The 27,685-nt window shown below is 36.5% G+C and overlaps 1 protein-coding gene across 3 annotated transcripts; it reads right to left on the minus strand.

Annotated features, from left to right (window-relative positions):
- Nucleotides 1-230: 230 nt before the first annotated feature.
- Nucleotides 231-22,323, minus strand: pdlim3b (PDZ and LIM domain 3b). Of its 3 annotated transcripts, none has more exons than XM_022684186.2 (8): nt 21,968-22,323; nt 10,802-10,953; nt 10,414-10,498; nt 8,535-8,722; nt 6,706-6,894; nt 2,807-2,934; nt 2,515-2,626; nt 231-582 (listed from the first exon to the last, which is right to left on the minus strand). In XM_022684186.2, the coding sequence occupies exons 1-8, from the start codon at nt 22,058-22,060 to the stop codon at nt 393-395; spliced, it is 1,137 nt and encodes a 378-aa protein (XP_022539907.1). In that variant the 5' UTR covers nt 22,061-22,323; the 3' UTR covers nt 231-392. The 3 variants fall into 3 exon arrangements, with proteins under 3 accessions (XP_022539907.1, XP_022539908.1, XP_022539909.1); XM_022684187.2 differs by lacking the exon at nt 8,535-8,722 and adding an exon at nt 7,783-7,850 and having other exon boundaries at nt 21,968-22,322; XM_022684188.2 differs by lacking the exon at nt 6,706-6,894 and having other exon boundaries at nt 21,968-22,313.
- Between the last annotated feature and the right edge of the window lie 5,362 nt (nt 22,324-27,685).

A 27,685-nucleotide genomic window follows, 5' to 3' on the forward strand; every position in this document is an offset into this window, starting at 1 on the left:
AGCTCTCCCTCTTTCCCAGCCTCTAAACCCATACATCACCCAGTGTCCCTCCCAAACCACTCCTGCCATTTCTTTTAGCATTGTTTTAATGTTTGAGGGAGGAGTCAGCAAAAATCAGGGGGTTTAGTGCCCCTTTAAGAGAAAATTAGCTATTTCAGATTTTCAGCATCATATAAACCTAAAAACACTAATTCATTAATCTTGAAATGAAGGACTCAGTAGGTAGGATCTTGTTCTGTTTTTTTTTTCAGTAAGAGATTAATTAAGGCCATAGAAAGAGGGTTTGTGAACTCTAAAACTTTAAAATATACAACTTTCCCTTACAGCAGACATGCCATGCTCAACCAGCAAAACGCATTCCTACTCCATCGCTATATAAAACCTGATGTCCGTTAAGCGTTGGGGTACACTGTGACCAGGTCGTGGCCTTCGGGTGGTCTCGTCCGGATCCGAGCGTGAGTCTCACAGTACAGCTGTCCTTCCACAAAGAAGTAGCCCTTCTGCTTCAGGTTCATCCCACAGTCCGAGCACACAAAGCAGGCTGGGTGGCGAAACTTGTCCCGGGCCTTGACCACAGTACCACTGTTAATCAGACAGTTAGATTTAGCAGACAGCAACTGGGAAAACTGAGAGGTCAGAGAGGGATAAGGGACACGGGTATTGAACCAACAACACTGTGATACAATACAAATAACACACCAAGCCAATCACCACTGACTAAAACTATATTAATATCTGAGAAATATGGTAATAGTGTAAATAGTGTTTATTCATGTTGATATTATCTATTAGTATTGTGACTTATTGTGATAAAATTAATCTTTTTCATATTTTGTTCTGTGTATATTATATATACAGCTCCCCCTAAAAATGATGAGTTTCTTTGATTTTGCCAAATTGAAAACTTCTAGAATATAATTAAGAGGAAGATGGATGATCACAAGCCATCAAACCAAACTGAACTGCTTGACTTTTTGCACCAGGAGTGACATAAAGTTATCCAAAAGCAGTGTGTAAGACTGCTCGAGAAGAACATGCCAAGATGCATGAAAACTGTGATTAAAAAACAGGGTTATTCCGCCAAATATTGATTTCTGAAGGTCTGAAAGCTCTGCATCTTTTATTTCAGCCATTTCTCATTTTCTTCAAATAAAAGCTCTAAATGAAAATATTTTTATTAGGAATTTGGGAACAGTTGCAGACTTTACTAAATACACAGATTTAGACACTTATAGTATGTAAACAACAATAGGAGCTAGTCTGTGATACATATCTAAACAGTACTGAAGAATTTGGCATAAAAAAAAAAACAAATTTAATTCAAATTTAATTTTTGATTTTTGCAAATATTGAATTCAACAAAGATTATTCTCATAGTTTTTCGGAGCTTTGGCTTTGAAAAAATAAAACATGGCTTGGTGTATTTTGTCTTTTCTTGTATTATTTTTGTCTAAATATAAAAAAAACAGAATATTATAATAGTATGTCGAGCATTGCAATGTTTTTTTTTTTCAATAGTATGGTTAAAAAGCTGTAAGACGAAAATCAATTATTAAATATACACATGCATTTAAATAAGAGATTGTATTATTCAGATTATTCTTTACTTCTCTCTTAATTTCTTAGTCACTAGTAATTTTCTTACATAGTAAGTAGAGATGCATGGAAATTTCATTGTTTGGCCAAAACTGAGACCCATTAAAATTAAACGTTTGGCACAGGTTTGAATTAATTTTGGCATTTTATTTTACCATTGTTTAAATTAAATAGCCTACCAATAACAGTTACAATTTACATTCCACAATATTGTCTATTTTGGTTGCCAAATATTGTGTCCCTAATAATGAGTATATGGCAATATTTGTGGTAATAGTAATAATTTCTTTAAATTACTAAAATATTTTTCGGTAACACTTTACTTGGATGGTCCACTTGATGGCCTTGTTGACACTCAACTGACATTCAACTAACATTCAACTACATGTATATTAAATGCAACTGAACTGAAAGGTGAAAGTAAATGATTCTCTATTGAGTATAACCCTACATTCAACTCTAATCCAAACGCTTAACTTAATATTTTAGGATTGAGTTTAGGGTTAGATTTTAAGCTTAGGTTAAGGTTAGTTTTAGGGTTAGGTGTAGGGTTAGATTTTAAGATTAGGTTAAGGTTAGGGTTAGGTGTAGATTTAGATTTTAAGCTTAGGTTAAGGTTAGGGTTAGGGTTAGGTGTAGGGTTAGATTTTAGGGTTGATTAAGGGTTAAGGTTAGGGTTAGGTGTAGAGTTAGGTTCTTATTTTGAATAATTTACATTCAACATAGGGTTAAGTTACATTTAATCGACATTCAATTCAGTGTTAGTTGAATGTCAGTTGAGCATCAACAAGGCCATAAAGTGGACCATCCAAGTAAAGTGTTACCTATTTTTCAAGCTAAAGATTAATAAGTACATTTGCTTTAATCAGCAGCCTGTATTGAAATTGAGCATATTGAAATATTAATGTCTGTACTTACACAATGCCATTGCCGCACTTGTCACAGAGAGGCAGTTTCTGTAGCGAGCGTGAAGAAGCTTGGGGTTTTGTTACTGGAGCTTTGACACTCCTGGTTACCAGAGGCTTTGTACCTGACAATGGAGAAATCACACACACACTTTCTTACAGAAGCAAAGGGCACTGCCACTCAGCTCCTACAGAGAGCCCTACCCAACAAACCCAGCTGCTGCCCATGGTGGAGTTTAACCAGCCAACAGAAGAACAGAGAGAGAGAGAGAGAGAGAGATGTTCTGTAAATGGCAGCAGCTCACCATCACTCTCCACAAAGTCTTGCAGGGCCTTAAAGGAGCCGGACTGCCGAGGCTCATGTGGCCTGTCCTGATCATCCTGCAGCATCTGGTACACGTGAGATTCCTCGATGGATGTCAGAGGTTTACCACTGAGGACACAGACATCAGACACAGAACATGGATATTAGTGTTACAGGTAGAATAGGCATGTTATATGAGATCTGTAGTTTACAGCTATTCTCCAATGAAAAATATGTCTCTTCATTTTTTGTTGAACAGACCAATAGACCAATAGGAATGCTGTCAGGGTCATCATTTTGGATATATGTTTTTTTAGTAGATAGCAATGAAACAGCTTTACAGCTTTACTCTGCATGCGTTGAGGAGATGTTTAGATCAGATACTCCACATACTACCACAGACCACAGAAGAAACAAAACCCATCCAGTTAAAATATGAAGTTAGCGAGTTCACACTCACTCAGGGTCAAACACACACACACACAAACCACACAGTAAAACTTTTCAACTTTTATTACAAAAAATATTATTTTATTTTCTATTCACTTTATCAGCAACCTGTAAATATACTGAGGTCTTATCTTGTGAGTGAGGCCGAAAACACTGTCCAGCATGCTTATGGCAATGTGACATAAATTATCTAAATTGGAGTGGGCCACAGGCCTGTATAATGAATGGGACAGTATATACAGGAGCTTCACAGCGTGAAGAAAAAGCAGCAACTATTGTTCAGCACCTTCAGGAACTCCTTCCTTCAAGATGCTGAGAAAACTATTCCAGATGACTCTCCCTCATGAAGACACTGAAATTAAAATACCAAGAGTGTGCAGATCTGTCCTCAAAGCTAAATCTGCTACTTAGAATAATCTAAAGTATAAAACATATTCAGGATTGTCTAACCTTTTTTAACAAAATAACTGCACATGTATTCCTGTATAGCTTTAATATATTCAATAATAACTATACTATGTAAAAAAAAATGTACAAAGATGTACAAACTTTTGACAGGTACTGTATATTGTTAGTGCAAACAGACAAGCAACTCCACATTCAATGCAGGATATCCCACACATATAATCCACAGATTACTACAGTGTTCTTTGTTTCCATGGGAAATGGCAATAGTCATGAGACAATACAATACAATTTCCTAAACCATGACTTTTGGCATGTCAGTGTATTTCTGTATTTTTATAGCATTTGTGTTTGCTGCAGAGTGTAATAAAGAGGTTTTGGGAAAACACCATTCATTATTGGAAATCCAGCTGATACTCAGAATTCCATATATGGACATGTGGCTGACTACAAAAAAACATACAAGTCCCCAGGGGGGTTGTACTGAAAAGGACAGAAGTCACATCTTCAGTTTAACAGCACTCAGTTGCAGTAATATGAGTGCTGTCCGAACGGGATTTGTTTCTCAGGGGGACCTTTGTGGAAAATATTTCATATTTCATTCCATCAGGACTGCAATTAAAAAACAGGAGGACCAGTGAGTTTTTTGGATTTCTGGGTCACATGACATTGTGTTCAGTAGCTCCTCCATTTCCACTCGCTGTTGTGTTTACATTGATCTCCGTGGAAACGCACACCCAGTGGCGGACTTAGCAATTTGGGGGCTCAAGGCGAATTTAGCTAGGGGGCCCATCAACATTAATATGCGAGAAATAGGCTTGTGCTGATATCATCGTCCATGGTCATTTATGACCCAACATCGTGATGGATGGTAACCATCGCGATGCCACGCCCACTTTTTTGTTTTTCCAGCATACACTGACCTTCTTTAAGTCTCCTTCACCTAAAACTTTAGCAGGGATTGTTCGAAATAGATCAAATCAGGTATATAACTTAAATGAATTAGAGTCAGGGATGAAAATTAAAATACCCTTCTGCTATTATTCTATTATTATTAGAATATTATTATTTATATCTAGGTAACAGCTTGGCTTCGTCTTCGTTTTTCTACATGTCTGTATTAATTTTAAACATTTCATGTCATTCACGCTGGTTGTGCATCGGGAAACTTGCTCATTGTCAGCCAATGTCGGGCACGTTACTTTGAAAATAAATTATGTAATTTCTATTATTATTAGAAAAATAACAAACGAAAATAAACCCAAAATGTTGACAAAAATATAATCTAACGAATTTCAAAACATAGAAACGAAAAACGTTAAAATGGTATTAATATAATATAATATAACAACTGGATCAAACAGTTTATCGTCAGTCATAGGGAATGTGCGTCAGTCATAAGGAAAGCGCGAGGCATTGCAATAAAAAAAAACGTTTTAATAAATAAGGTCCTATCAAGTGAATTAAAATATGTGGTATTAAAAGGTATTAAATTCACATGTTTATTGAAATTTAATCAAGAGAAATCAGGCAAAATTGCGCCACTGCGCTGCGCTGCGATCTCTCTCTCCCCCTCCCTCCCTCCCTCCCGCAGCACGGAGCTAAATTCAGCGCGAGACTAAAAATAATATAACAACTAAAATTAAGATGAGTGAGGACCTGTAAAGTAATCAAATATTGTCAAATATAAAGGATAGTTTGAGGTTTTGGGGAGCTGTTTCAATTATTTGAAACTGAAACTAACTGAAACTGATATTATTCTGCGCACTATTAGATAGCTTTTGATTGTGTTTTAAATGTGCTTTTATTTTATATTAATTACTTTTTATTCATTTTAAATATTTTTTGTAATTTATTGATGAAAAAAAGCTCATCAGTTTTGGAAGAGCATCTGTTTTTAGTTTAGTTTATATTTTTAGAATATTCCATTTTAACACGAAAGAGAGGGGGTGTGGACTGAACTGTATTTCTTTGTAATTTATTGTGTTGTCTTTGTTTCCATTTTAAACATACAAGAATCACCATTTCTGAACGCTCTGTGAATTACTGTCCAAAGGGCCCCAATTACCAGCTTTAGGCCTATATGAAGTTTGCAGCTAGTCAGGGGGCCCTACAGGGGGCTGCAGTGGGAGGGGCCCAAGGCAGTTGCCTAGCAATGCCTCTATGCAAAGACCGCCTCTGCGCACACCCAAAGAGTGTCAGTAGACAAATGGCTATTTTATTAAATGCGAGACAACGAAACTCAGAGATGTCGGTCTGGGCGGGAATAAAACTACCAGATTACCAAGGAGTTCAGCGAAAAACTGTAGATAATTCAGCCTGTAATTTTCTCAGAGGACATCTGAGAAAAACATATACATGGTCAGTATTAACAACTCCATGCATTAAGAGAGCTAACAATGCATATTGACTGCAACTGTTATATCAAGAAGTATCAGTCTCTGCTGTTATTTCTTTTTACTATTAGTGTGGACAGCTTAAAGCATAAATAAAGCATAAATAAATGTGCTTTATTTAGAAATAACTGATTTCTCCCAGAGGGAACACATATCGATAAATTGTTATACACTCATGAATGTTAATGAACAATACATTTTTGAAATGTTATAAAATAACAACAAAAAATGTATTTAATACTGTAAAAAAAACAGTAGTAAATTCCTGTAGCCTGTAATTTTTTTCAGAGGACATCTAAGAAAAACACATACACGGTCTTTCTGGATAGGAACAAAATCACAGAGGACCCCCCCATTAAAGAGAACATTACCCCAGGACCACCTGAGAAACTAATCCCGACTAGATGGGGCTTTACTGCACAAAATATACTGGTGGTAGAACAATTTGTTAATTAGTTTAACAATTTAACAACATAAACTCATAAAGCAATAATGCATCATCCTCTTGCATGTTGCATTCATGCTTTTGTACTGTACAGTACACTACCCAATATACAATATAAGTCTATGTACAGTGGTATTTATATGTCTTAAGTTAGTGGATTAGGCAGAAGTAAGGCAGGCTTAGTTAAAACCATGCTTTGATTACCTAGCTGGTGCCTGCTCAGTTGTTCCAGCAGACATCTGAGCCTGCTGTAATGCTTCTGACAGACTGGCATCCGAGTACAAGTTAATGGGGGAGTTATACTGAGACAGAGCCAGGGCCTCGTTCTGACCCAGATTAGTAACTGGTACTGACTGCAACGCATTTCTCATCACCCCCTGGGATGTGTTATCTCTGAGGGTGAGGAGGTGGGATTATGTGAAGGCCAGTTGAAACGGGGAGTTGGTCAGGAGGGATAGGCAGAGCCAGACGGGCGAAACAGAGGAGAACGGAGAGGAGAAATTGGAAAAGAAAGTTAGAAAAAGCAAAAAAGAAATAAGTGTTAAGTTAACAAATTATCAGCTACAATAAAATATTATGTTATTCCATGTAGGGGTGGGTGACATAATGTTAAGTATAACCAAGTACGGTATTAAAGAAGACATTATGATATCATTTAATACAATACATTTCATTTTTCTGAGTAAATCATGAGAAGAATAATCAGTATAACCAACTCCATGCATTAAGAGAGCTAACAAGGATCAATGCATAATAACTGCACAACTGTAGTATCAAGAAGTATCAAGAAGTTGTCATTATTCTATCAGTCCACTTTGCTGTTGTTCCTTTTTTACTATAACTGTGATTTTAAAATCATAATTAAATGTGCTTTATTTAGAAATAACTAAATGGTTAAACACTCATGAATGTACAAATAAATAGCTGTATTTGTACTGTAAATGTTATCAAGTATTGTGATTTGGCAACATTAAATTAATATTATGCAACATTATACTTAAGCATTGCATATCAGAATGTCATATAAGACAATTTAAATTAAATTGGACTTTTTTGCTGTTTGATTCAATAAAGCTTTGCGCTTATTTTCCATGTTATATCTACCATATATCTACTGAATATCATGTATTTTACTTAAATCTCTTACATATTAAGTGCATTATTAATATTGTAACTTAATCTGCTGAATATTCATCAATATTCATTTTTATTTATTTAAATATCAATGTTTTCATCTCATTATATGGCCACACATTTTCTATTCTACAGCAATCTATTGACCTGCTTTGGCCTCCAGGTATGAATGGCTTAGGCCTGACATTAAACTTGTGTTCAAAGTAGCCAAGGTCCTGTAAGAGAGGAGAAGGGGAGGAAGGAGAGTTTAGAAATATAGTTAGAGGTACAGAGGAAGATAGCAGAGGTCCTCTCAGGTCCAGCAAATGCACTGACTTTAGTTAATTTCATTCATTTAATTTAGTAATTTAGTTGAAACAGATACTACACTCACCGACAAAAAAATTACCATGGATTTTGTTGCCCAAATTTCTTTGCCTTCCCTGACTGCTAATAAAAATGCTCTAATAATCCAAATTTTGGGGCAGTAAACCTCTTGGTGAGAGACCAGTGATTGCGAGGCATGCCTCTATAATGCACACAAAGACATTTTGACCAGTTGACAAGCTTGGAAAGGGTGTGCATCATTGGACTAAGAGAAGCAAAATGGTAATCAACTTCAAAAACCTTTTTTTGGAGTATTTTTTTTCAATAAATGCATACTGTGAATAATGTATCTATAAAAATTCCATTTAACTTTCAGGATATTTTATTCCTTCTTGTTTTCTTCAGAATCGATGACCGAATTTATCTTGTGTGTGCTAATCTGACCTATAAGAACTCAGCAGGACATGGGAGAACGTCTGGCACAGCTGAATGTGTGTTAGAGAGAGGTGTTAGGGGTCGGGCGAGTCACAGCAGGATGAAGAGAGGTGTGTGAAGATCTCCAGAGAGCTGCAAAGAGCCACACTGCCACTCACCCCTCAGGCTTGTCATGCACCAGGCCGCGAATCTGTCCATGCAGGGCGTCCTGGATGTTGCCCTGAGAGTAGAGGCCTATGGGTGTGTTGTAGGAAGAGCTCACCACCTGCCGTTTTTCGTCCAGGTTGGCGGCAGCCACAAACGGCTGCGCTCTTCTGTTATGGCCTGTGCCTATTGGCTTATACTCCTGAATATGGCAGACAGATACACACACTGCATGCTGAGGTAAAAGCAGCATTTAAACAACACATTTCAGTGCTAAACAACACCAGAGTGCAGAACCATATTCATAACAGCTGTGTATTTTTTGTGGATTAAACATGTTAATGATAGCATATGTTATTAATGTGTTATAATGTGTTATAATTGTGCAAGTGAATAACAATCTGTTTCTTATATCTACTTACTGCGAAATTTATTTTATTGCAGACCCAGGATAATGTATAAACCCAGGATAATTGATATGTTATCTGCTCAACATAATTTAATTTGTTAATATATGTCCATTACTGCATTTCAGGCCTGCAAAACAATCCAAAAAACATTGAAACAGAGGCAATTTAGGGCTCCACTGGCTACTAGTTGCTGTTCACATAAATTTCGAAGACTTTGCAATTGCCTACAAGGTGATGACGTAACAGGCTCCCTCCTACTTGCACTCAATTCTAAAGGTTTGCGCTTCTCCAGTAAAAGTTGCCTAGCTTTACCAAAAATTTACACAAAAGCATTCCAACCCGTTCTCCTACATAGTTTCCCAATGGTGGAACAAACTACCTTCCACTACCAGAGCAGGAGCATCCCTCACTACCTTTAAGAAACTCAAAGCATCTGCTAAATGCAATGTAGCGCAATCTAGTGCACATAATGAGGTGAAACAGATGGAACTACACCAAAAACAGTCATAAGTCATTTAGCAAAGTCTAAATAGCTGATATAACCACATGGGCATGGGGTTATTTAGAAGACATTTGTCAAACACTACAAGCATCTGTGTCAGCCCATCACACAGTGAAACGTGTACAGTGGTTAGGTGAATTCAGTGTTTGCTTCAAGATTGCATCTTTTACACTGGCATCCATTTTTTTTTAAAGACAGTGCAAAACCACATGCTGCACACATTAAAAAGACATGGCTGCTGAAGAAGAAGGTACAGGTACTGGCTTGGCCCACCTGACTGCAGGCCTGAATAGTCCCCAGTAGAAAATATCTTGAGATAACATGCTTTCAAGAAGAATGGGGCAATAGAAACACTTTATCACTTAGTATCACCTCTGCCAAAACATCTTTTAAAATAATTTTAACATGTTTACAGTAGATGCATTGCCATCCTAACTTTTCTTGGAATGTATTGCAGGCCTGAAATGCAGGAAAGGTTGTACAGTACATTAAAAAATGTAATTAATTTGAATAAAATAAACATGAAATATCCTGAGTTCATACTGTCGGCAAGAAAACAAGTCAAAGCAAGATCTGCCAGCGGAGTGTTGGCACTAGTTAAAGGAGTCATCCAGTCATCCAGCTCAGATTTTATTATGCGTCTTATTAGCCAAGGTTAAAGTCCTAAGATATGAATCAACTACAGCCCTCCTCCATCAACTGAAGCAGTCAAAACAGGCAGTTTATGGCATTTGTCCCATTCAACCATGCAGACAAAAACCTTGTATTTTACAGTTTTTCACTTTTTGGCACAATGGAAGCTGTGATTTTTGAATTTATGATTTATGAAAGGACCAATAGAAATGCTTCAAAATGACTTTTCTTATATAACTCCTGATTTCTCAGAACTGTTTTACAAGGTTTTTGCATGATATTTGTGAGTATATATGTGCAGTCTATAATTATGAATGTGCATTACAAGACTTTTCCTTTAGCTCTTACTTGTTGTTCTGCCTCCAAATTGATTTTAAATGGGTGTGTTTTGCCCTCCTCCATGACTTGTGGTGACCACAGCTTGGTTTCAGGCCTGTAATGCATAGAGTACATATCCAGTCCAATAGAATTCACCATGCCACAAGGGGAAAACAGCTTAAACATGGTTGGTTAAAGACTTTTAACCAGTTTTAAAAGTTTCTGAGCTATGCAGTGTATTAAAAGCTGTTGTAAACTGACTTATATACTTGTATATAACAGATCCTACATCTAGCCAATCATTTAATTCTTCTTAAATCCTGAACAATTTGGTACATAGTGCTATAAAACAAGAACAAAAATAGATATTGGCACAAAGACAAAAGTCTTTAGTAATATGAATCTTTATGATACCCACCTCTCTATCTTGAGGCAAAGCTGGTATGTAGAGTCTTTGATCTTGTTCTGGGCTTCACCATGCGTCATACCCTCTGTCGAGACTCCTTCAATAGCCAGGATGACGTCTCCTGGAGTCAGGTTGACCAGTGCAGCCTTACTGCCAGGAGTCACCTGGAGGCACATTTTAAAAACTTAGAGTTTGCACAGCCTTGCTGAAATGGAAAAACGCTAGACGATGGTAGGTGACTATTATTTAAATACTTAGAGTAAGATATGAAACTGTATGAAACTATATGAGTGGAGTAATTAGTCAGACAAATGTAATAAAGCAATAACAACTAGAGCAACTAGAAAAGAATGGCAACTATTCAGTAACTTATAAAACATACAATATAAAAAAAAACAGTTCTTAGAATGTATATCTTATTGCAAAAAAATAGACAATTTCTCATAGTTGTTCTTGTTGTGACTTGTTGTGAAATTATTACATAAATTATGTTTTATGTGCCTGTTTGTTCTGTATGTTTTGTTTATGAAACCCTGCTTAGCAAAAGAACCAAGCTTCAGCCCAGACTACATATTTAAACAAGAGTACCATGTACTAGTTTTTAGATATAAGGGGTTAAATAACTCAAGAAAATGACTTGTGTCTCATTGTTACACGCTACAGGTTAATGTAAGGCCGAACAAACAAATGTAGAAATTAAAAAAGTTCTTCAATTTCATGTTTTTCAGAATATGTGAGAAAAGCGTGACATATCTACAGACTAAATATATGAATATAAATGATTACTGATTAACATTAAATATATATTGTTCCCAGTTTCAACCGAGGCACAGCTGAAACTTATATGACTAACTTTTTGTTGTGACCTGTATCCCCCTCCCCCAGCAGCTACAATATCACACACAAACAAACAAGGAAAAAGTCCAGTTTATTGGTTAAATCTTTATTAAAAGATTCTCTTTTACAGTATATACTAAAGTAATATGTTTTAAAACGTTCATACTTCTTTGATTTGAATACCAACACTGAAAACATAAAAAAGGTAAGAAAACTAAAATTTTAAAGGCAACTTACTGCACTAGATTTTTAGGTTTTGAGGCCATCTCAAACTTTTGAGTTTTGAGTTTGAGTTGCTATATTTTTTGTTAGTAAGAAACTGAGAATTAGTAAGTTAAAAACTGATAATGTATGACTACTGTCTTATTTTCAGTCATATAATTTTAAGTTTTGTTTTTTACAGTGTACACTGCATATCACCTGAAGTATTTTTTAAGTTTTTTAAGCTGGGTTATTTTTGTTTCCCAGTATGATCTCAGAAAGTGTCATAACTCAAGCAATATTATACTGCATTCCTGTGAAGCAGACACAGCCCATAAATATAGTAATATTGAATAGTTATCTGTTGACCTCCTCCACGCTGAAAAGAGGCTATAAATAGTGGAGTGGATGTGTCAATTGGGGTGCAGTATCATTCACTGGGGGGCTCTAGCTGGGGCTATTAGTGGCCGGCTGATCTAACCGCTGTGGCATTCGGGCTGCTGCCCGGTAGTCCTGTAGCTCCCTCCTTCATTACAGAGCCTGACATCATCTTTCACTCTCCCCGTCCCCGAGCAGCTCGTTTTCTGAGGTATTTTCCTCTCTCCCTGCAGACATGTATCTCATCGGCCTGACGTGTGGGCTGAGGCTTTCTCCACCTGAGTCTGTGACAAGGCCGGCTGTTAGAACCCCCCTCCCACTGGTCTTTCAGCACTGTCTGCCTCCCCCCAGACAAGATTTAGATCCAGTCAGGACAACTATTTAAGACTGGAGGATATAGTTCCTCATCGTTGGTGCTTGTGTCTGTAAGATTTGTGAGGTTTTATTTTGACCTGCTAATTTATTGGCTGATGAAGATAGCAGTGATTAAAACTGCATTTGGTTTTATATGGCCATTGGCAGCGCCTTCCATCTGACAACAATTTGTATACAGCCCTGAAAAAATACTTAAGAGACCACTTCAGTTTCTGAATCAGTTGCTATTTAAAGGTATATATTTGAGTACAAATGAACATTGTTGTTTTATTCTATAAACTACTGACAACATTTCTTCCAAATTCCAAAATAGATATAATGTTATTTAAATGAGAAATGGCTGAAATAACAAAAAAGACACAGAGCTTTCAGACCTCAAATAATGCAAAAAACAGGTTCATATTCATAAAGTTTTACGAAAAAAAAAAAGTTCAGAAATCAATATTTGGTGGAATAACCCTGGTTGTTAATTACAGTTTTCATCCATCTTGGTATGTTCTCCTCCACCAGTCTTACACACTGCTTTTGGATAACTTTAAACATTCAAGCAGTTCAGCTTGGTTTGAGGACTTGTGATCATCCATCTTCCACTTGATTATATTCCAAAGTTTTTTTTTTATTTGGTAAAATCAAAGAAACTCATCCTTTTTTTAATTTATTTTCAGAGCTGCATTTGAATATGTTCAGATGAGGGTAGCAACTAGTTACACTTATTAAACTATATAAAGGAATGGATTATATAGAACCTTAAGAACCTTAGGTTTCACTAAACATTCAACCAACACACACCAGGGAAAAGAAGTAGACAACTGTGCACAGCATACTCTCAACCGGAAACAACCATTCACTGCACTGAGCACAAGTAGGAATGACACAGGACAGTGTGTCATTCCGTAGCTGGGCATACAGACATACAGCTCTGTAAGAGACCACTTAAAAATGATGAGTTTCTTTGATTTTACCAAATTGGAAACCTTTGGAATATAATCAAGAGCTGCACCAGGAGTGGCATAAAGTTATCCAAAAGCAGTGTGTAAGACTGGTGGAGGAGAGCATGCCAAGATTAATGAAAACTGTGATTAAAAACAGGGTTATTCCACCAAATACTGATTTCTAAACTCTTAAAACCTTATGAATATGAACTTGCATTATTTGAGGCTGTTTATTTCTCATGTGTGTCAGATGTGGAGATGGTATATTTGTGGTGATGTACTGTTTTTGGTTTTCGCAACATATTGTTTAGTCTGGTGGCCAAAAATCTGAATTTTTGATTAATCAGAATAATAACCTTCTTTAAATGGTCTTGAAATCTCCCACATGCTGCTTTTGAAATAACTGTAGTTGAGATTTGATGTATTTGACACTCTCCCTATAAAGGCTCTGATTGGTGAAGAATCCAAGCAACAGTTTTTGAACTAAATTTGAAATCAAGAATCATATAGGAACCATAATTTAGAGAATGTCCTAAATGGTTCCACCAGTTCCACCAATTCTCATCTACTAGCTAGGCCCCCCAGGTGACGCATAGCAGTACTGGTAGAAAGATGAAGGCTGGTTTGAACTTCTGCCGAGACCCATGATGCATTACGTCAGCTGAGAGATATTGTAGGGGGTTGAGTGCCACCCAGAGAGCAAGGCTAAATCAGCTGTCATGGACTCTTGATAGGGCCAATACGGGAGTGGCACCACCTGGTAGCCCCATATTTCAGGTTAGTCAGCTCGCCTCTATGTCTACGTTGCCAGGTATAACAATTACTGTCACCTGCACACCAAACCACAGGCATCCCTGAGACAGGCTTAGACAAGCAGAGCTTTTGATCCATTACTGTATTTGATGCAGATTGCTGTCTGAAGGCTGTATTACAGACACCTGGTATCTTTGTAAGACAGAAATTAAAGATGTTCACTGAGAAAGCTGCTCCAGTGTGAGAACTCACACAGAACAGAAACAATGAAAATCAGATTGCTCCCATGACACCACTCCAGCAAATGATGATGACATGCTCTGTCCAACAGTGGAACAAAGCCACTCTGTTTCCAGAGAGATGGCAACACAGAGGGTGCTAGGAAGTGTGACGAGACCAACCACAGTGCAGCTGTGAGAAAAGCCAGAAGATAAAAAAACATAATAAGCAAATTTTAAGGCCTGTATTGCAACAACAACAAAAAAATACAAAAATAAAATATATTTATTGTCACATAATATTTACACAGGTGTAAAGCTGAGTGAAATCCTAGGTGCTAGGTCAACAGTAGTGTCACGGATGACCCAGGCAGGGAGACGAGGAGGCGGACACAAGTGCAGGTAGGGTGAAAATAAATAATAATTTAATAAATAAATAACAAGAAAACAAGGAACAAGTAACATGAAACAAAGATACACAAATAACCAATAACCAAAACAAATAAGGGGTTAACGATAACAAAACAGGGAGACTAAAGAAACAAACGAGTAACTGAAACAAGACTAAAATAACTAAACAGAACAAGGATAACCAAATAATAAAATACACCAAATACTAACAAACAAGGAACTAAAGACAGGATTAACTAAACTGGGCAAGGGAGAAAAGAAGCAAAATAAACAAGGAGCTAGAAGTAAAACGGGATAAACACTGAACTAGGAAATGGGATATGAAAACACAGAGAAACGCTGAGAGACAAAACGACAGGGGAAGGTGCAAAGACCGACGGAGGACAAGGTGGCAGAGGAGGGCTATTTATAGTAACATAAAACACCTGGGGAAGGGGCGGAGCTACAAATGAGAAACACATGGTGGAAATCTACTGACAGGAGACACAGAGAGGCACAGGTCACGTGGGGAAGACACACAGAGACATGAGACAGGGCTAAGACGTGACAAGTAGCAGAAAAACAAAAAATATATAATTTACAGTATACATCCATTATTGCATGGCAAGGTATTAATATATAAACTAAAAAAATAGATGTATACATTGTTGTTTACATATAGACATTAGGGTAAATGTGAGTGGAAGAAAACGGGTTATAATCAGATTTCTGCAGTTTTATGATTACCCAAGCTTTTTATTGTCACATAATAGTTACACAGGTGTAAATCTGAGTAAAATCTTAGGTGCTAGGTCAACAGTAGTAGAAAAACAATAAATATATAATTTACAGTATACATACACCATTGCACTGCAAGGTATTAATATATAAACTATAATTATAGATTAATACATTGCTGTTTACATATAGACAATTGGGTAAATGTGAGTGGGAGAAACGTCTTAGGGGGTGCAGTGGGGCTGTAAGTAAAGTGCATTACGGGTTATAATCAAATTTCTGATTTTTCAAGCAGTCATATAAACAGCATACACTAATGTATTAGATTGGAGTATAGTATGAATGTCTGATTAGGAATTTGATAAAGAGAGCTGAAATGTATCTTAAAAAAATCAAAATTTTCTGTGCATAAGCGAAAACAGACCATGGAAATGGAAATAAACGAGCAGTGCTTAATACAACATCTGCAAGATGGCAACAAGAACGAACTTAGTTCTTCCATAAACAGTTTAGTTTAGCATATTTTGGCATAGCGTCCATCAAGGTTCTATGTTGGGCCTATTAAATATACACAAAAAATGAATGAAATGTTTCTAGGAGAGTGAAAATTTCACTAAAAATTGTGGTAACACTTTCTATGAATGTCATCTCTATAAGACTCTATAAACATTCTCATAACACATTATAATGCATTCATAAGGCATTATAAACATGGCTATATATATTTATAAAAATGCATAACTCATCATAGCCATGTTTATTATTCATCATGAACTGTGATTATAAATCATTAATAGCTGTGTTTATAATATGTTATGCATCAATACCAAGAATCGCAGTCGCAGCTTACAGACAGTATTATGACTAAAAAAGCTTCCAACTTAAAAACACACCCTAAATAATCCTATAAATATATTTTATATACTCATTATTTATTCTTGTCTTGAATATAATATTAGTTATAGTCAATTATAATGTATTATAACAGGTCTTTCATTGTGGGACTTTCATTGTGGGACTATATTATTAACGATAGCTATATACTATTTTAACATATTTACTATAAACACAGCTTATAATGTATTATGATCACAAGTTATGATACTTAATAAACATGGCTACAATGGGTGATGCATTTTTATAAATATTTATAGCCATGTTTATAATGCCTTATGAATCCATTATAACATGTTATGAATGTGGTTATAGAGTCTAATAGAGATGACATTCATAGAAAGTGTTACCAAAATGGTGTTACTTAAAAGATATAAGGGTTTTAAAAAATCTTAATTTTCTAGCTGATGTATGTTTATATTGTGGCTTGATGTGTTAAAAAAAAAAAAACACAGCCTCAACTTTATGTTTTTTATAATATTAATTTCACACCTTTTATAATGTGAGTTTATTTTCTGATTGCAAAGCAAAAATCAGATTATTGACCTGCTCATGTAAAATCCTCTAGGTAAGTTTTCTCATTATCTGATTACATACTAATCAGTTGATGTGAATTTGCTCATCTGATCCATGAAAAACTCAATTTTTTTTTGCAGTGATCTAATGATAAAATCTATCTATGTGATCTATGTCTGTGTTGATTCTGAGATTCTAAGATACTAGACTTTTAAAAAAATGAGCAGACAAATCATTATACTGACACACATACCCGGGGGGAAAACCACCAACACCTAGATCTGGAGAAACATGTTGAGTCATGCAATCTCCAAACACCCAGACTATACAGTCACAATAACTGCAGCCAACTGCGTGGTAGTTGTGCTTCAACACAAACAAGAGGAGCTGGAATTTTCAAACAAAACTGTTTACTTTAGTCATAACTTCTCGTGTTTTTGTGATGTATTTCTCTGAGTAAAGTATTTCAGTATGGCACTAAAGGCCTGCAGAACCAGAGTGTCTAACGGTGGCCAACTTGTAGCTGGGAGCTGCTGTGATGTCATCACACAGGCATTAGTGTTTGAGTGATTAAAGACAGTGGGTTAGCTTGTGGGATGTAGACGGAAACCACTCGCATGTCAGATGTTTTTCCCCCAGTGTTTTACTGCTTAAAGGAGCGACTCTGAGACTTTAATTCAGTGGATATCTTTCATCTCGGAATACTGAGTTTAAGTCAGAGGCAGAGGTTTTCCCACCACAGATAATTTGTTTCATAAGCTATTTGAATTACTGTACTGGCTTCCAGGCCACTAGAAGGTGCTTAATGGCCCACTGGTCTGTGTGCCACAATTTTAGAGACCCTGCTATAGAAAGTGTAGCATAGTGGGGAAATGTCTGCTGTAAGCAAAGCAACAGTTCTTCATTGTGCATATGCTGAATGTCAAACAATAAAACTAGGCCTCATTAAATTAGTCTGCTGTAACTGATGAAGCAAATCACCATGTACATATAGACTGCTTCCTATCCTCCTGAGACCCAGACTTTTGCCTGATGTGCATTTTAAGTTCTCGTTGCTATTTGGGATTAATAGAAGTTAACAAGTATACAAACTAAACTTTCTTTTTATAGTTTATTTTAATAACATTCAAAAAATATCCTTGCTATTTTGGATCAGAAAGACCCAATTAGTCAAAAAATAATAATTTTAGCTTTCTACAGTAAATAAATGAACTAGTTTAAACATAGAGTCAGATGAGATTTTTTATCTGGCCCATGTTTTTTTTATCTGGATTGGCTATAGAAACCTTTGACTGGGATTCCCACCATCAATTGATTGTTTTCAATCAAGTGTAAAGTTGCCATGTGACCACTAGATGATACAGAGAGAGTCTCCATAAAAGGCCAAAGTGTCAATGTTTTAAAAAAGTTAAGTATCATGGTGCAGAGAAGCAGAAATGCAATGTCCACATATGAGACTGCAAGGTCTCTGGATGCTATTCTAATTTAGAAAAATAAAATCTCCCCATTAAAAAAAACAACAACACTACAGGTTAGTAGTATGTGCTGCTAGTAGGGGCAGGAGATATGGCCCTAAAATAATGATGCCATGATATTTCATGGTATTTCTGCAAGAACGATACTCTTGGCGAATTTTAACACTAAATAATTTGTTTTTTCATGAATACGCTACTGCCACAAAATAAACATTTATTTTCTATTACTGTATATGATATGATATGGCACACCCCTAATTGAGATATTGAATATAAAAAAAATACAATATTTTTTTTTTAGATTTGTAACAGAAGTCAATAATCCAGAATGTCATGATACTAATAATGCACTCCAAATATCTCCATATATCCAGAATTAAAGTAAAATAAAAGATACTGGACAGATATCATCTAGTAGTCTCTAGTAGATATATAGTGGGAAATGAGAACAGTGTGAATTTTTCTTTTTCTAAAAACAGCAAAAAATTAGTATCCTGATGTGATAATTAGGTTTGGGTGATATGGCACCATATTTCAGGGTATAATATCATTTACGATATTCAAAAATATTGGTGATATTATTGGGTACGATATGATAAGGCACACCCCTAGCTGCTAGGGTTCAAAAGCTCCTAATAGGGAAGAGCTGCTGGATGCAGAGCTGAACATCTCTCTTCTCCACGCTAACGCTTAGCTAACCTTCCACCCCTCACACTGCCACAAATCTCCTCCTTCAGCAGATGGTTAAAGAGCTGAGGGACTGGGGGGCAGATGATTCACCCAGCAACAGGTGTGGATAACCCTTCTGAAGCCGTACTGTAAATGTGTGTGTGTGAGTGTGTGAGTGTGAATACCAGGCATCTAGAGCAATTGACCTTATCTAGATGCAGTAGTAATATTGAGCTACAGTATATTTAGCAGTGTGCTGAAGGGTGGATTACCCATATATTTGCAAATTAGCTGGTGAACGCAGCCAACTGCAGTCAACCAGCGTGAACAGAGCGAGCTCACAGAAAGGTCACAGTTAAATTGAACCATCGCCAACTGACATCAGCTAGCTTAGGCTCAGAGATCTGTATCTTTGCTGAAATACTGCATGCCTTTACCCTACTAAAAATCTCTTTGTAAAAAAAAAAAGTGAATTGGCATTTTAAATGATATATAATTTGAAAATATATATATATATATATATAAAACCCCACCTATCATGGACATTCAGGGAGTTTCCTACATTTTAATAGGGGCTTCCTGATGCTTGCATATTATATATAATATCCCGGGAAATCATCTTTCATAACAAGTGATTTACATTATATTATATTATATAGTAAGTACAGATTTGATAAAAAATCCTTTTCTATTATTTTAGCCAAACAACAGAATAAGCTACCTCCCTGAAATTATTTTTTGGCAGGGTGGAATGCCTGCATAATAAACATTTGTCTGGTGTTTAACCCTTTAAGAACTAATTTGTCTTCAGTGATGGAAAAAAAAAACGTAAGAATGTTGTTTTAATTTATAGATATATTCATTGGGTAATTCACAGTCTATTCTGATTTACAACAGCTCTCAAAAATGTGCAAAAACATATTTAAAAATAAAGGAAATACATTATGTCTATTGTAATGGATGCAGGATCTGAAAGGGTTAAATGCATTTTTCTTCCTGTGTTTACAATATGTATAAAACTTTACATTTTTGTATGTATTAAAAGTCGCATTTGTTAGAATTCTTGAAATTTCTTAAAATGTCTGATAGATTGATATCTGTAGAAAAGCTGTGTTCTGATTGGCTGTCTTCCTTAGGGCCTTATTTAAAAGCAGCCCATGCTAAAACATTTTTTTTTGCTTCAGCACAGTTGAGATGGGCCTGATATATGATCTTGGTGACATCACCCTCAATTATGTTTCTATATTAAATAACACAAAATGTTATCATTATTATGAATATGTATCAGTTTTCAGTATTAAACAAGTTATCAAGTGATCAAAGTTATTTTTGACTTAAACATGTACATGTACATGTACAATAAACAGGTGTAGCATTAATGTGAACAGGTTTGATATTTCACCTGAGAGAGGAGCAATACATTATATATATTAGATATATTTACAGGTGTGTATTTGTGTGTGAAGAAGTAGAGCTTTGGAAAAAAAATAAGAGACCACTTAAAAATTATGAGTTTCTTTGATTTTTACCAATTTTTTTACCAAACATTTTGAATATAATCAAGAGGAAGTTGGATGATCACAAGCCATCAAACCAAACTGAAAAAAGCAAAAGCAGTGTGTAAGACTGGTGGAGGAGAAAATGCCCTGATGCCAGTTATTTGGAATTTGGGAGAAATGCTGTCTGTAGTTCATAGAATAAAACAACAATGTTCATTTTACTCAAACATAAACCTATAAATAGCAAAATCAGAGAAACTGATTCAGAAACTGAAGTTGACTCTTTATTTTTTTACAGAGCTGTATATTTGTTTATTTAAATACATATTCTCTTTTTATTACATACTTAATAAATCAGTGTTGTAGTTTTCTACTGGAGACCCCCTGTCCTGCTCCAATACACCTGATTTTAGTTAATACCTGTAAACCATATGAATCAGGCATGATGGAGCAGATATAGGGTTCTTGGACCAGGACTGAGAACCACTATGCTACAGTTTAAAGAGCATTGTGTGGGGTGTGGGACCCCCAAGGCCCACCATGGACCCCCAAAAAAACTCCCCTCAAAAATGTAGTGATTTGGGTTTCTCTCGTTTTTTTATCCGATAAAGTTTATATTGCAGAGATACACTGTTAGTCTGTGTTATGTAGCAGCAATATATCTTCTTGTAGAAAGCATTAAACCCTTAAAAATATACCCTAAACTTCTGTTTCACACTCTTGTAACTAGGCTTCTTGCCTGCTAATATCATAGTACACTCTAAGCAAAAATTACTTTATATTAAACCATCTACAAAAGATCTTCTCACCAGTCATAAAACAATTTAATCAGGTAAAAACTCTGGTTTAAGCATCCACATAGTTCTTTAAGAGCTGTCATGATTCTGATAGAACCCTTACTACAAATAAAACCACCTGAAGAACCTGAAGAACCATTTTTTTTACAGTGTAAAAAAGTAAGTAGAAGAAAGTTATTACTGATTTAAAAGTGTTGATATCAATGACTTTATAACAAGGCTAGAGTTTACAGAGTTTGGCAACTCCACACAGAACTTCTAAAAGACTATGATGTTTTTAGGACTTTAAGAGATCAGTTTCCCAGACAGTTATTAAAACAATCTTGGACTAAAGAGCATTTTGAAAAGAAAATATAGTCAACAAATACACTTAATCCCTGTCTTTCTTATGTTTTCCATGTCTGTAGTTCAGCTGATCAGCCCATCACCACTGCCCTTATTTCTCAGAGCTTCCCAAACTGGAATATGTGAAGAAGCGGTCCAGTATATTTTTCTTTCTCACTCACCCTGGTGACGGTCAGAGGCTGGTTGAAGTCTTTGCCCCCAGAGAGGCGAAATCCCCAGGGGGCCGGGCCCTCCAGTACCACGTTCTGAGGCATGTCTCCTCTTCTGTAGCTCCCTCGTCCTTTTCTCCCACTCTTTTATCTGAGCGAGGGGGAGCAGCAGCTGCAGCACTGGGAGAATCAGCTGTCCCTCCTCTTTTACACACACACACACACACACACACACTATGCACTGATTGGCAACCAGTGCCTGTGACCGGAGTCCCCTATAAATGTGTGTATGAGTGTGTGTGTGTGTGTGTGTGGTATGAGGAGGATGCCAGGATGTCCCACCTCTAGAGTGAGATCATACAGCTAACTGAACATCTGAGGTAGTGCACTACAAAGTACTCGTCCACCTCTCTCTCTCTCTACTTTTCTAGTTCTTTCCTATCTATTTATATAATTTTTAATATCTGTTTTTCTCTCTAATTACCTAGTTCTTTCTTATGTATTTATCCCACTCTTAATCCTTTTCTTTCTTCCTTCTTTCTCTCTCTCTCTTTTTCACTCTCTACCTTTCTAGCTTGTTCCTATTTATCTCATTCTTTATCTCTTTCTTCCTCCTCTCTCTCTCTCCTTTTGTAGTTCTTCCCTATCTATTTCTTTTGCCTTTCTTCCTTTCTCTCTATTTTTATCTCTCTCTCTATCTCATTCTTAATCTCTCTTTCTCTCTACTTTCCTAGTTCTTTGCTATTTATTTCTCTCATTCTTAATCTTTTTCTTTGTTCCTCTTCTCTCTCGCTCTTTACTATTTCTCTCATTCTTGATCCCTTTCTTCCTCCTCTTTCTCGCTCTCCCTCTCCTTTTCTAGTTATTTCCTATCTGTTTTCCTTGTTTTTAATATCTCTTTCTTCCTCCTCTTTCTCTTTTTCTCTCTACTTCTCTAGTTCTTTACTATTTCTCTCATTCTTAAACTTTTTCTTTCTTCCTTCTCTCTCTCGCTCTCTACTTCTCTAATTCTGTCCTCGCTATCTCTCTTTCACACACTTTATCTCTTACTCATTATATCTCTCTCTCTACTTTTCGAGTTAATTCCTCTCTCTCTCTCACACACACACAAACACTTTGAGCTCTCACTCATTCTCTCTCCCTCCCTCTCTTGTTCTGCCTCTCTCTAGTTCTTTCCTAGCTATCTCTCTTTTCATCATTCGCTCTTTACCCCTCTCTCCTTTTAGCTCTCACTCATTCTCTCTCTCTCGCTCTCTCTCTGTTTTTGAGGAGAGGAGCACCTGTGTATGACTGACTCATCATTCATCATTTCAGAGTTGCTGATGATGAAAGAATCAGACGACTGAAAGTAGCACTCACCATCACAACGTTACACAAAACAACCAGTCAGACGTCTGTAATCAGATGACAGCAATAAAAAAGGCATAAAATAAAATCTATTTAGCAATTTCTTTTAAATATAAATTAAGTATTAAATTACATTTTATATGTGTATCCAACCATTAGAATTGATTGGAATTATGACTGCATTGATTTTATTTTACTATGTTAGAATTGATCAGAGCAATGTGCGTATTGCTATATTATATCAACACAGTTGCTTGTGGAAGGTTGGAATGCTGTATAAATGTTCCTCAAACCATTTTATTATACCCTGTTTGACCTGGTTCATGGTTTTCCTCTGGAAGCAGGGAGACAGCACAGAGCTAACTCACCCTGCATCTCAGGCCGTCATTCAGAGTCTGATCTGTTTACTTTATGTTATACATGGAAAACTCCCTGCAGCTGATGTTTGACACACTCTCGAAATAAAACACAATAAAAAAAAAATACACGTCTGTGGGAGCGGAGTGCCCTGTGTTCTGCCAGTGGGACAGTAAAGGGCAGCTGCTCTGTTTAGGAAGAGGGATGACCATGATTCGCATCCTAGACTTCAACAAGTCCATGTTTGGTTGAGCAGCTGTTTTACTGTAGGTTTGTTAATGGAGCCTCTGGGAGGCCCTTCTATATCTGACAAAGCTTCAGTTTAGGCCAAATCATTATTATTATTATGAGTTTCTTTAATTTTACCAAATTGAAAACCTCTAGAATATAATTAAGAGGAAGATGGATGATCACAAGCCATCAAACCAAGCTGAACTGCTTAAAATTTTGCACCAGGAGTAAAGGCGTAAAAAGATATCCAAAAACAGTGTGTTAGACTGGTGGAGGAGAACATGATGCCAAGATGCATGAAAACTGTGATTGAAAACCAGGGTTATTTCACCAAATATTGATTTCTAAACTCTTAAAACTTTATGAATATGAACTTGTTTTCTTTGCATTATTTGAGGTCTGAAGCTCTGCATCTTTTTTGTTATTTCAGCCATTTCTCATTTTCTGCAAATAAATGTTCTAAATTACAATGCTTTTATTTGGATAGATAAATAGAATATATATATATATATATATATATATATATATATATATATATATATATATATATATATATATATATATTAGAATAGTATATGATATTTAATTTCTAAAGAAAATGTGTACTATAACTTACATTACCATTTTAGGCCACTTATAATACTGTTGATTTGTTGGAAACTTTACATTATATTACTACCAGTCTCTGTTAAAGTCAGCAACATAGGCCAGGCAGATTAATCTGGTTAACCAAACTGGCTCCCAAAATGAGAAGCAATTTTAGCAACATGACAAATAAGATCAGCAAAAACAAGCTGAGTGACCAGCATAACCAACATGGTCAAGCATGACTAAAATAAAAGGTAATACTTTACTTGGATGGTCCATTTTATGATGAAAGTAAATGATTCTCTATTGAACGTGACCATACATCCAACTCTAACCCCAACTCTAATCTTAATATTTTAGCGTTGGGTTTTGAGTTTGATTTCAAGTTTAGGTTAGGGTTAGGGTCAAGTGTAGAGTTAGATTTTAGGGTTGATTAAAGGTTAAGGTTAGGGTTGGGTGTAAGGCTATGTTCTATTTTGAATAATTTACTTTCAACATATGTTAAAGTTGCATTTAATAGACATTCAGTTGAATGTTTGTTGAATGTTAGTTGAGCATCAACAAGGCCATCAAATGGGCCATCCAAGTAAAGTGTTACCAAATAAAATCCATCATACACTATGCTGGTCAAGAGCTGGTTAACCAGTTCACCAACCAGCAAAGGGCATGTTTTCCTTTGGATGTCCAGCTTTATAACCGCCTTAACCATTACCTTAAACATTATAAATATATAAAGATAGTAACTCAAGTAAAATTATGTGTAAATGATAGTAACCAAGAAAATGTATTATTATAAGTAGTATATTTCATTATTTGTTTTATTACAGAGTCTGTGGCCTGTGACTGCACATATATTTCTTCTGCTGGCCCCAACAAGAAATGTTTGGACGCCCCTGTTTTAGAGGAATGTCCAAATTGCAGCACTTCTTTGGCATGACAAGCAAGACCACACTAATTGACCAGAATGACCAACAAAGGAATAAATCCTACACTATGTTAGTCAAGAGCTGGTTAACCAGTTAGCTCACCAGTATAGGGTATGTTTGTTTTCAGCTGTATGTCTTTTTTACCCTGTGAAACCAGCTACTAACTAAAACTGGTCTTGAGCTGGATTTTCCAGCAGGGTGTCTTTCCCACAGCAGTGGTCTGTCTCAGGGGGTTCTGTGGTCTACAGTCCAGATAAAGGATGTGTGTTAACCTTGGAATTGCCTCCTGTACGTGTGTACAAGACTCTGTGGGCTCAGTGCGATAGTAATCGCACGTATTTAGTGAGTGATTAAGAGGATGCTGGGAGGATTTTCTTCATTTCAGAAAGCTCACGGCAAAAAGCTCCAAGTGAGGACACAAGCTTCACGCTCACATCAGGCCAGCGGATGCTTCTGATTCCTGCAGTCCGAGAGAAAACCCAGCCTGCTCTCTCTGACGCTCTGTTTATTATGTTGCCATAGTGGCCGGTGGGACGTTGTGTGGCTGTTTATAGATGGGGGTAAAAGAGGGGACCAGAAGTACCCAACACAACCAGCCAATGAGAACACAGGAGCTCAGTCAGTTAGTAATAAAGCACGGTTAGAGAACTGACTACAATCTTAGAAATAAAAACTAAAATATATACTGTAACTAGTAACAACTTATACTTAAGACATAATTAAACCATTTAAAAGTATGTTTTGGCTACCCAGCCAACATACTCATATGGGGTCACATGGGTGGACCATTGGGTAAATGGGTTTTAGGTGGGCATGGGTTCTGAGTGGGTTTCCATCATTACAACCCACACTAATCTCACATGAGTTCCATCTAGACCCCATTTGGAAAGCAAAACCCAATAAACCAACAAAGTAGTCACAAATATGTGACTATGCTGAGGTAAAAGAAGTGAGTAGCAGTGCTACTTCTTACATACATTTACCTCAGCAGTGCTACTCAAGTCACATTTGAGCGATATTTACACAAAGAATGCGAGCCAGACTTCTGGATTACAAACAAATGCTAATTAGCATGGGTTCTGAGTTGGTTTGGGCTTAACAAAAAGGTCCCACCATTACAGCACACACTAATCTCACATAGGTCCCATCTAGGTCCCATGTGGAGAGTACAACCCATATGTGGACTGTACAACTCAACTAAAAAAAAAAAAAAAAAAAAGCACACTCTGGCCAGTAAAACCTAGTTAATGACTAATGCCAGGTTCACACTACACGATTTTGGGCCAGTTTTTCAGTCAAAAACTCTACTTGGAGGGAAATCGGGGATCACTTGGCGCTCTGTGTTGAGGACATATGCTTAGTTGCTTCATATGAACCTGTTGATGTTAAGAGTGCATATTCTCCTCTATAGAGATTCTCTTGCTGGGCATCTCTAGTTTTCATATGCGTTTAGTTCAGGTGTGTTCTCATGACGAAACATGTTTCTGAAGAGCAGCCAGGTGAGTCTGTGATTTCCCACAGTGAGAAATCATGTAATTTGTGACCGTGGGTCTCTGATCAGTCATGTAGCGCAAAAGTCTCAACAACTGAAGGACTCACGATTACAGCACAACCAGTCATGTAGTGTGAACAGCATAATGACTGACGACTCAACGTCGACTGACGACTCAACGTCGTATAGTGTGAACCTGGCATAAGCTGGTTAACCAGCTAGCTTACCAGCATATGGTACTTGTTCGCTTGAATGTCTAGCTTTTTATCCACAGTGACCAAAAAAAGATCAGTTTAGGCCATCTGAAACCATTGCATACAACAGTCAGTCACCCCTACTAGTGATACAAGGGACACCGTATCAGTTTAATGATATGTGCAGGACATCCTGTGGCCATCCATGTGTTGCCTCTCATGACAGGGCTTGCAAACAAGCATTATCAGCAGGATAATGCTCACCCAAACACTGCATTTGCTTCTCTGCTAATGTGTCCCTTAAATTAAAACACTTCCTTCCCAGATTTATCCCCAATCATACATTTTTGGACCAGTTCGGCTTTTCATATTCTGGTTTATGTAACTTTATAGCCTGTCAGAGCAGATGACACTCTCTGCAATTGTCCAGCGACACAAAACTGAAAGATATCACTTCAGTTTATTAAAAAAACTAGCAAAAAAACCCCGAATGGTTCACTGAAACAGCAGCAAACATCTGTTTATGTCATTAACACAAACTTCCTAAAGCAAAAAAAAAAAAAAAACAAGATTAAAAGATCCCATTGCCAAAACA

This window comes from Astyanax mexicanus, chromosome 10 (assembly GCF_023375975.1).
Source record: "Astyanax mexicanus isolate ESR-SI-001 chromosome 10, AstMex3_surface, whole genome shotgun sequence".
In the NCBI taxonomy this organism is placed as follows: domain Eukaryota; kingdom Metazoa; phylum Chordata; class Actinopteri; order Characiformes; family Acestrorhamphidae; genus Astyanax; species Astyanax mexicanus.